The 11,403-nt window shown below is 33.8% G+C and overlaps 1 protein-coding gene across 1 annotated transcript; it reads right to left on the bottom strand.

Annotated features, from left to right (window-relative positions):
• Positions 1-1,655: 1,655 nt before the first annotated feature.
• On the bottom strand, positions 1,656-11,007 carry LOC110913092 (cytochrome P450 81Q32). The gene is made up of 2 exons (XM_022157963.2): positions 10,058-11,007; positions 1,656-2,496 (listed from the first exon to the last, which is right to left on the bottom strand). The coding sequence occupies exons 1-2, from the start codon at positions 10,979-10,981 to the stop codon at positions 1,879-1,881; spliced, it is 1,542 nt and encodes a 513-aa protein (XP_022013655.1). The 5' UTR covers positions 10,982-11,007; the 3' UTR covers positions 1,656-1,878.
• Between the last annotated feature and the right edge of the window lie 396 nt (positions 11,008-11,403).

The raw sequence follows: 11,403 nt of genomic DNA, 5'->3' as shown, positions 1-11,403 counted from the left end.
GATTGAGTATTTGATAGATATAAACAAATGTAAAAATTGTTGATGCTGTAAAATTATAAGAATGTGTCTTTTTATATAAGTGAATGAACCAGTATTTTTCGCTGATAAAATGTTTTCAAACGCATTTCAGGTAACTTACTGTGAAGGTAATAGAAGCCTGCTACGGAGACTGAAGGCTTAAATAAAGTGGCTATGATTACCTGAATAAAAGAAGAAATTTGTGTTTTATCAATTAGGGTTTATCCCTATAAAAAGATTTGATTATAATATGAGTTTTATCTCATTTGTTTAATATTAAACTTTGGTGTTTTACAAACTCTGAAATATTTCCTAACTACGATCCTGATGATATTTTCTGCTACAAATTTATAAACACCGGTACCACCTGTAGCTGCCTCACGGCTCCCATCCAGGGTGTGCTCGGGGGCCGTGACACATGGAAAGGCTCTCACACAAGCGGATATCATGGAATGCTAGCTATGATGCTTGAAGCCTTTGCATCACAAAATCTTTGGATCTGGCATGCATTCTTTGGTATGCCTGGTTCACATAACAATATAAATATTATACATCACTCGCCCCTTTTCAATAATCTAATAAATGGTGTTGGACTAAAAGGAACATTTTTTGTAAATGAGGTTGAATACAAGTATGGGTATTATCTTGTTGATGGAATTTACCCTGAGTGGGCTGTTTTTGAGAAATCATTTTCAAGAGATGGAACCCTAGATCCTAAAAGAATAAAGTTTAACAAAGTTCAGATGGCGGCACGCAAAGACGTCGAGCGAGCATTTGGTGTTTTGTAGAAAATGTGGCGCATTTTGAGCATGCCTTGTCGATTGCATAAAAAAGACCAAATAAGAAACGTGATGTACGCGTGCATCATTCTACACAACAAGATTTTAGAGGATGAAGGGCGTGCAATAGTTGATATTTTGGCGAGGAAACCGAATCAAATAACGAAGACATTAGTGACAAAGAGAGAATGCAAAACCAAAATCTAATTGAGTCAAGACAAATAAATTCAAACCTTTGAGCTGATTTGGTAGAACATGTTTTGACACTTCCTAGATTCGACTCCAATGAAGATGAAAATGAAGATGATTGATTTTTTTGGTGATGTAATGTATTTTTTTTATTGTAGTTATTTAATATAAATAAAAGGTGTTTTTAAAATTACTTTATTAAATTCTATGATTAATATAAAATAACCAAAGAAAAAAATTGGTGCCATATGGCATCCCAACGTCGACGGGCCACGCCCCTTCCACACCCCACTTTTTGGGTGTGGACTGGTAGAGCCCACAAGTGCCACGTGTCGAGCAATGCCCCGAATCCAAGTCCCCCACACCCATAGTCTTATTTAACTTTTAATATAAGATTTCAATTACTGCCACGAGTCAGTCTCTCATTCAATTTTACAATTTAGACTTACATTTTATTTAAAAATATTTTTTTAATCCTTATCCTTACTAATATAAAAAACTTAATTTAAATATGTCAATAATCATATTAGGATACACTATTTAATTAATTTTATAGATAAATACAATGTATTTTCTTAAATATTATGGTAAAATAAAAAAATGTACAATAATTTAAATCTTTTTTACTAACCCATCCTTATATTAATACTAATCGGAAACATACAATAATTAGATTATACTATGTGATCAGCATTATATAGAAGTATGATTTACAATATTTTTTTTATTTTACGTGTTTAATACACGGGTTTGTAACACTTATAAATTAAAATATTATTCAATCTAAGTTTTTTTTAATATTTAATTCGTATAATACACGGGTTTATAAACTAGTACATAATATGAGTGACTTAATCTAATGCTGCCTTTGAACGAAGATCAATGGTTTCTTTCACATTTGAGATAACAATTTGGCAATCTTTCTACGAGGTTGACACTTCGCCACCAAAGGTTTAGCTTTTGGCATGGTCAGTCCCTTTCCTTCGGTCATGTCAATCATCTCCGCAGTCGGTCTTTCCCAATTGAAGCATTGAATAAGCGTACCCAACGCTAGACCAATCATACGCATGGCTAAGTTTTCGGCTGGACACTTCCTCCTTCCCGACCCAAATGGCATTAGCTTATACCCGTCTCTTGAACCATCTAACCCTATAAATCTTTCTGGTTGAAACTTCTTAGGGTTTTCCCAATTCTTAGGGTCATTTTGCATGACCCATAAGTTCATCAATAGCATTGTACCACTTGGGATATGGTACCCTCCCACTGTACAATCCTTTGATGACTCATGGAACACGAGTGGACCAGGAGGGTACATTCGCATAGTCTCATTTATTATGCATTGGAGATATGGAAGATTGGCTAAGTCTGATTCGTTCACTAAACGATCTTCGCCTACACAATCGTCGATCTCATCTTGCGCTTTCTTTAGAGCTTCGGGGTTGTTTAACAAAAGTGATAACACCCACTCCAATGTTCCGCTTGATGTATCGGTTCCTGCTGATAGTAGCACCTTACATAAAAAAGAAACGATTATGTAGTTTATGATTGGAATAATGGATTTTAATAATCCAAACTATTAATTGTTGGCCGACAACGGTCTCAACTTAAAAAATAAACAGTGGTGGTCCCATCTTTTCACATATTATAAGCTAATGGACCTTTATTAATAAAACCTTAATTTCTTTTTGTCTTCTTATCTTTTTCGGTTTAGTAAAGGTTCATTAGTTTACAATATATGAAAAGGTGGGCCCACAACTAGTTATTTTTGAAATTAAGACCGTTACCGGCCAACGACTAATAGTTAGGATTATTAAAATCCATTATTACTTTATGGTTTTAAATGTTAAAATACATTTTAAAAATAATTAAAGGAAACCCTTATTTTAACATGTCTGTACTTGATCTACACTTTAGTCCGAGAGGCAAAATTATAAATTACAAAAACACATAACCCAACGATTTAAATAATTACCAATAACATTTAATTTTTTAAATATTATTAATTATTAAAATTAAATATAAAATGTGGCGATGATGTGGAAAATGTAATGCATTTTTGTTATATAATTGGATTATGGGTGAAGGTTGTATTTCTAACTTACTTTTTATCTTTTTTATTTATTTATTAAGTTTTAGGTATTAAGTTTACTTAAATTATTCGTAATTTATTTATATAACTTTCTTAAAATAATCTGATTATGAGAAGTAACTATAAATATTGTGGGATGTAGAAAATTGAAATATATTTTTTACATTGATAGATTATCTGTGAAGTTTGTATTCAATAATCTTTTAAAAACTCAAAGAAAAATTAAAAAGCTAAAGAAAGAGCTTAAATGAGTACTTAAATATTCAATAGTCTTTTTTTAAGCGAAAAATCGATTTTATTTCATTCATACTTGCAAAGTTACATCAAAACAAAAGGTAGACGGGCAACAAGCTGCGCCGCTACCCCTTTCTGAATTGCAAACCCTAATCTGACAAAGACAAAACCTCGTCCCCCTGATACTGAGCAATTGTTGTGGATGACCCGTTGGACCCTGGTTAGGAATTGGATAGCTTCTGGCGCTAGGGAGCCAAATATGTCAAAGGCGAAAGGGAAAAAAACATGCTGGTTCTCTGCACAAGCTTTAGCGTGCTTATCAACTTTCTTCGCTTCTGCCTTTCTTGCTGCTTGTCCAGCTACAAACCCGTTTTCCCTTAAACCAACCAGAGGGAAAACCCCCGTGAGGTCAACACAAGCATGTTTCCCCCTAGCCCAACTAAAGACGAGCAGATCCGCTTGTCGCAGAGTAGATCTCCCTTCCATAGGGTCCGTAAGGAAATTCACAGGAGCCTCTTTCTTAGCCGAAATCCCAGCTCTTCTCAGGATGTCCCACAAAACATCTCGCACCCAGTCATGCCGATATTTGAACCCAGGGAGCTCTTTAAAATGCACTGCGTGCTCTCCGTATTTATCCATACAAGCTTTACGACATATCGGGCACGTTTCATCTTCTGGATACATAGGGATCATCAGCCGGTATTTAAGGATTGATATGTATTCTACTGCTGACATACATTGTCCCAGCCCCTCAATTGGGATAACGGTCAGAAAATCCTGAGCATGGGAACCCTTCAGGCACTCCCACACCGCCTTCTGGCGGGATGACAAAACAAAATTTTCTCCCAGTCTTTGAGCGATTTTGCTAAACAGAGCATTCGCCAAAGTTGTTTGTGGTTTCGAGGGGGCGGTGTCCTTTTTAGAGAAAACGCCGATATCAAAGTCCGGGAGATAGACATTTAAGCGTTCAAGCGCCTGCAGATAGTCCCCGTCGAGCCCGACAACCTCACTGTTTCGAAGGATATGATCCTGTAGTTCCCAAGACTGAGCTCTGGACGCCACAAAAGCATAAACCCCAACATCTCGAGCTGAGAGGAGGCCCAAACCACCTAGACGCATTGGCAGAGAAGCCAAACGCCATTGGAGGTCCCCAAAGAATGGGCCACCACCCACGACTATGTCTTCTATAGCCTCACGGAGGCCATCATCGAACCGGGATGCTGCATCCTCCATCAAATAAGGTTGACAGGTTCGCAGCCCGGAAAGTAACTTAGTAACCCCCATGCAAGACCTTAACAGAAGGAGTTCACATTGAGGGTCCCTAAGGCAGGGCAAGAGTTTCATGAGATCAACCGCCCCTGCTACCCGCCGCCCTGCCAATTCGCCAACAAAGCTAGGGTCTTTTAAAAACTTAAAAAAAACATTGTGTGACTAGCTCAGATAACAAAACTGCAAGCCTTTTAGATATACGATTTTGAGTTTAATTGCAAACAAAAAGTAGATTAGTTTAATGTAATTTAAGTCATTTAAAAAAATATATGTAATATTTTAAAAGAGTTGGTAAGTACTCATACATTTAATTTAATGGTCAAAACCTACATCAAAAAGCTTTTTTTTAGGCATGACTAAATTTTTGGAATCTTAACTTTATTTTTTAATAGCGTTTGGAACTAACTCAAATACTCAAGTGAGTCTTTCTAAAACAGGATATTAACTCTCCATATTGATTTAGACATTTCAGGGTTTGGCTCACCAAGGAACATCATCAAAGATGAAACTCACTATCGTGGGAAAACCTTCTTGAATCAAGTTTCAAACTTGAGACTTCTAGAGATCGTAAGTCTTAACCATCACTCTCATACCATCGGACCACAGATCGTAAGTCTTAACCATCACTCTCATTTAAATGCTTAAATTAGTTACACATTGATCTTTGTTTCTTACCGTATAACTCACACCTATTAATGCTACTTTTAAATTTACACACTTTATCCTATGATTGATCTTTATTTTTTACAGTATAACTCATACATCTATTAATTCTAATTCTAAATTTACACACTTTATCCTATGATTGATCTTTGTTTTTTACCGTATAACTCATACATTTATTAATTCTACTTCTAAATTTAAACACTTTATTATGAGAACTCATATAGTAGTAGTATAATTAAAATAAAAAGACTCCAAGGAGAACTCATAAATTTTACGAGAGATGTGAAAAATTATCAAAATCATTATCTTTTCTATATACTACTATTATTTTATTTTATTTGGTACAAAGACTTTCGCTGCCCTATTTCGGCCAGACTATGTCTTCTTAACTGAGCCCACGCTGGTTTTAGAGTTTGATTTGGGTGTTTCCCCAGAAAACCATACCGCCGACTGTCACTTGAGAGATGTTATGCCACCACAAGAGCAAAACACTTTCTGGCATAACACATAGTGGGACGAAAACCCGGTTGAGCTCATAATAGAACCTGTCACCTTTGCAAGGACAGTAAACTTTATCCATCATTACATAATCCACCAAAGTAACACAAGTGGGGATTAAACTTGGGTCTCTATTGGAGAACCCAACCCTCCCTACTACTAGGTCACAAGTGGTGAATTTATTTGTGTAAATTTACATGTATTCGTATATACGTAGTGTTATATATACAATAATAATAATAACTAGTGGATTATATCCACGCTACATGACGGCAGTACCGACATTCAGTCGGTATCGGTCCAATTCGTTTCATCACATGTACAACATCCGTTGAAACTTAGAAAACGTTAAACCCTCGCTACACGGCACAACGTACTAATGTTCAGTCTACGTTAGTCCTATTCGTACCAATGTTTTAGATTAGTATATATATATATATATATATATATATATATATATATATATATATTATATATATATAGTGGAGGGTTCAAATGAGAAGAAATTCTTTGTAAGAAGAAAAAAGAAGAAATTTCAACCAATAGAAATGCTTCATTAGACTTCATTTAATATTTGTACTTAATGTAACTATAAGGGTATATTAGTAAACTTACATACATCATTAATTGGTAGTTTCATCTTTAATAACTAACTATATTAAATTTGTAACTTATTTTTAAGATATATATTTTTCACAAAAAATAAAAATAAAATTTCATTTATAGTGTAGGATAAATACGAGGCATGTAGGATAAATTACGAGTTGTGTAGGATAAATTTCAATATGTGTAGGATAAATTTCGAAATGTGTAGGATAACTTTTGATGTGTGTAGGCAAAAATATTTAGTGTGGAGTATTATAGTCTTAATGACTAATTAATTAGTCAAACATAATAATAAATGAGATGAGAAAAAAACTATTTAATATTTTACAATTATACCCTTTTATTCTTTTTCTTCTCAATAAAATTTTCTTCTCAAATGAACCTTCCCCTGTATACATATATATATATATATATAACGCAAAAAAAAAGAAAAGAAAACCAGAAAAAAGACAAAAACCACTATTCATACCAATGTTGCGGGGCGATTGCCGAATAATTCTCAACCAATTAAAAAAACAGTACTATATTTTATTTTTAACTGGGGCAAAATCATAATTTTGAACCGTTTGTAAAATCGTAATTTTGAACCAGGGGAAAACCATATTTTTTTATTTTGAACCAGGGGCAAAAACGTATTTTTGAAATGAGGGTAAATTTTGAGCGGGGGGCAAAAGCTTATGTTTATTTTTAGGGGGGGCAAAAGCGTAACTTTAAACTGGAGGCCAAAAACGTAATTTTAAAGTAGGTGTAAAATAATAAACTGGTGTAAAATCGTAATTTTTAGCTAGGGGAAAAACATATTCTTATTTTAAATTGGGGCAAAACCGTAATTTTGGCTGAGGGTCAAATCATATTTTTTCTACCGAGGGCAAAATCGTAATTTTGAGCTAGGGACAAAAGGGTAAATATATTTTTAAAAAGAAATTAAAAAAAAACTTTTTTTTGGCTACTAAAAGTAGCGATTTTTTGATAAAAATATTAAAAAAAAATATTTGTGTGTTTTTTAGCTATTTTTATGTATTTTTGGTTGTGTTCACATTGGTTCTCGCGGTTCTCGCAATAAAGGGTGGTTACTAACAGATCCTTCTCCAATATATATATATATATATATATATATATAGAGAGAGAGAGAGAGAAAGGTTAACATACAAAAGGGCTTATCATACTTCACGTACGTGACACTGGTAACCGTTCAGATCAGGGCTATAATCACGCATGGAACAAATCATAACGCATGGATCCGTTGGTTTTGTGATAATAACGCATGGGAGCCAAAAATCACGCTTGGAGCCAAAAATCACGCATGGGAGCCCTTATCATACAAATCACGCACGTTATATATTAATAACGCACGTTGTGTTCTTGTCGCGTACGTTAACGTACGTTAAGCTGTGAAGTACATTATACTTTCTGTATATATATATATATATATATATATATATATATATATATATATATATATATATATATATATATATATATATATATATATATGGGAAAGTTTATTTGAGAATAAAATTTAGTTAAGAAGAAAAAGAACAAAGGTAATTTTGTAAAACATTAAATAGTTTTTCACTTATCTCATTTATTATCATTTTTTACTAATTAATTAGTCATAAAGACTATTATCCTCCACACTAACTTTTTTTTGCCTACACATATCAAAAGTTATCATACATATTTCGAAATTCATCATACTCGTTGAAATTTATCTTACATAACTCGTAATTTATCCTACACAACTCGTAATCTACCCTACATTTTAAATTATTTTATTTTATTTTTTTTGAAAAAAATATATATTTTAAAGATAAGTTACAAAAAAAATTAATGTATTAGCTATTAAAGAGGAAGACTACAAATTAATGACCTATGTAGATTTACTAATGTACCCTTATAGTAACATTAAATACTTATATTAAATGAAGTAAAATAATGCATTCTTATTGGTTGAAATTTGTTCTTTTTTCTTCTTAAAAAACTTTCTTCTCATTTGAACACTCCACTATATATATATATATATATATATATATATATATATATATATATATATATATATATAGGGGAAGGTTCATTTGAGAAGAAAATTTAATTGAGAAGAAAAAGAACAAAGGGTAATTTCGTAAAACATTAAATAGTTTTTTTCACTTATCTCATTTATTGTCATTTTTTGACTAATTAATTAGTTATAAAGACTATTATCCTCCACACAATCGTTTTTTCCTACACACATCAAAAGTTATTCTACGTATTTCGAAATTCATCCTGCACGTTGAAATTTATCTTACATAACTCGTAATTTATCCTACACAACTCCTAATTTATCCTACACTTTAAATTATTATTATTTTTTTTTGAAAAAAATATGTATTTTGAAGATAAGTTACAAAAAAAATTAATGTAGATAGCTATTAAAGAGAAAGACTACAAATTAATGACCTATGTAGATTTACCAATGTACCCTTATAGTAACATTAAATACTTATATTAAATGAAGTAAAATAAAACATTCTTATTAGTTGAAATTTCTTCTTTTTTCTTCTTACAAAAAATTTCTTCTCATTTGAACTCTCCACTATATATGTATATATATAAGTAATAGGTTTTATCAATGGCGGAGCTAGCCAATTAATTTAGGGTTATCCCGATTTTTTTACCGTGTAATCATACAATAAAAAAACGATAATTAATAAAGTAAAACAAATATCTAATAGATTTGTTCTCTTCTTTTTTTCATAGCTTGAAATCGTTCAATCACATCGTCGTCATTTACTTTATCAAAAGTTTCTTTTAGACCGCACAAACCATAGCATTATTCAAATATTCCGGAGCCATTCGGTTGCGCAAACCTATCTTGACAAGCTTCAATCTAGAAAAACATCTTTAAATGGTTGCGGTTGCAACTGGTAAAACCAAAGCTAACTTCACTACCCGATAAACCAAAGGACAAGAACTATGTGTTTCGGTTTTCGCTATAAGACGAGTAAGATCACTTATTCAATTATAATATTGTTTTGGGTTTTGAGATAACTTTATCAATTATATTTAGGGTCTCCTTTCAATTCTAATAATGTTAATTTGGGCTTAATTTATCACTCGGACTTAATTGTTCTACAAGTTTTCGAGTTGTAAAATGTTTGGGCTTATAAAAAAAAGGATTTTAGTAATATCAAGTATCCTATTTTTTTAATTATGGGTATCCTCGTATTTTTTAATGGTATCATTTGTATAAAACCGAAAAAATACACTACGGATACAAGGTTGAGCTGTAACCCGTGCTCATGGCCGTTCCAACGTTTTTGAAGGCCCTAAGCGAACTACAAAGTCAGGACCTTATTATTGGTATAAATGAATTGCGTTTCAGATTTGAGATATTGAATAACTAGAGCGATGATTTTTCCTAGTATCGGCCCTAATTTCGCTCAATCCGCAATCAATTTCAGATTTCTTACTCAAAAGACGCCAACGAGGGTTGATGTGTTGCGTGCGTGGACAGTGCGAACTCCTGGTGTAAAATCCTAAATATTGGGCCTAGAAACGTTGTTTAAATGGCAAAAAACAAATCTAATATATGAAAAAGAAATAAAATTAGAGACCCTTGTTTTTAGGTGGCCCTAGGCCTTAGCCTAGATTGATAAGTCTTACGGGCCGGCGCTGCCCGTGCTACGGCTCCTAACACTATGGTTTCGCCCCTGGGTTTCATTTTTACCTGCATTAATCCTTTGATGACTTCATCCTTGTAATATTCAGGTTCTGTTTCTTGCAACTTCAATAAAACTTCAATCAAGTTCTTTTGTTCCCTCTCCTTCACGGTCGCCTCTGTGCAACCATCCTTTGTCGTGAGAACTGCTGGTTTCTTTCTGTTTCTATGCTCTTCTAACAAACCTTGCATAAACCCATCTCTTTTTCCCCTCAACGCCACCATCCTCTTCTCCAACTCCCTCCCTCCCAGCCACTTCCACCATGGCAAATAATCCGACACATTCGTCGTCTCCATTACCACGAACGTCTCCATTACAATCTCCTTAAACCGCCGAGCTGCCTCCACATCCACCTCCTGATCACCATAATACCTCTTTCCTGCAATCATCATCATCATTACATTCAACATCAACTCAAAAAACATTGACTTCATCTCCACCATCTCATCGGTCACCACTTTACGATACACCTTCTTAGCCAACAACCTCACCTCCTCGGCACGAATAGAATTTAGGGTTTGTAACCTATGCGCCGATAAGAGCTCAAGTGAGGCGATACGACGTAATTTACGCCAATGATCACCATAGCTTGACCAAAAAAGGGTGGTGTAGCCATAGCCAAGGTGTTTCCCGGCAAGCAAATGAGGACGGTTGGCAAAAGTAACGTCGTTGGTTGTAAGGCATTCCTCCACCGCCTCAGGAGATGAAACCAACAACACCCGGCGGGTTCCAAACCGGAGCATGAGCATGGGACCATGACGGTTTGATAGTTTACCTAAGGCTCGGTAGAGAGGGCTTTTCACCAAGTAAAGATGACCTATTATGGGTATGCATGGGAATGGGGTTGGTGGTAAATTTTTATTGTTTACAAAAGCAAATTTGGTAATCCATATAATGGTAACGATGGAGAGGATCACATAAAATGCCTCCATAGTCAAGTTTTAGGTTTTCTTCTACAGATTTGTCACAAAGATAACAACGTATTTATATTGAAAAAAAGTAACGTGTGCTGCTTGCCTACTAGCCATCTTTTAGAATATAAAGTCAAAAGTCATTAAGTGTTCACCAATCAACATACTTCTTCTCATAATTACTTTTTTTATGTTAGTGGTAATGCTGAAGAAGTAATTACAAAGTATGTAAAGAGCATATATAAGTTGAGACTTGAGAGATTAGATAGGTAATTTTGTCTAATTAACACAATAAAAGTAAAATATAAAAAAAGAGATCGACCTAGTATTATTACGCAACTCTGGTTTATATATGAATTGTGATCATCACTTCTTTCTGTGTAAGATGCCAAGACGAGCATATGCTAATTTAATTGGTAGACTTGAAAACGCTTTAAACCTTT

This window comes from Helianthus annuus, chromosome 15, assembly GCF_002127325.2.
Source record: "Helianthus annuus cultivar XRQ/B chromosome 15, HanXRQr2.0-SUNRISE, whole genome shotgun sequence".
NCBI classification, from domain to species: domain Eukaryota; kingdom Viridiplantae; phylum Streptophyta; class Magnoliopsida; order Asterales; family Asteraceae; genus Helianthus; species Helianthus annuus.
The sequence above is the reverse complement of the archived record's forward strand: the minus strand, read 5'-3'. Positions and strand labels throughout refer to the sequence as shown.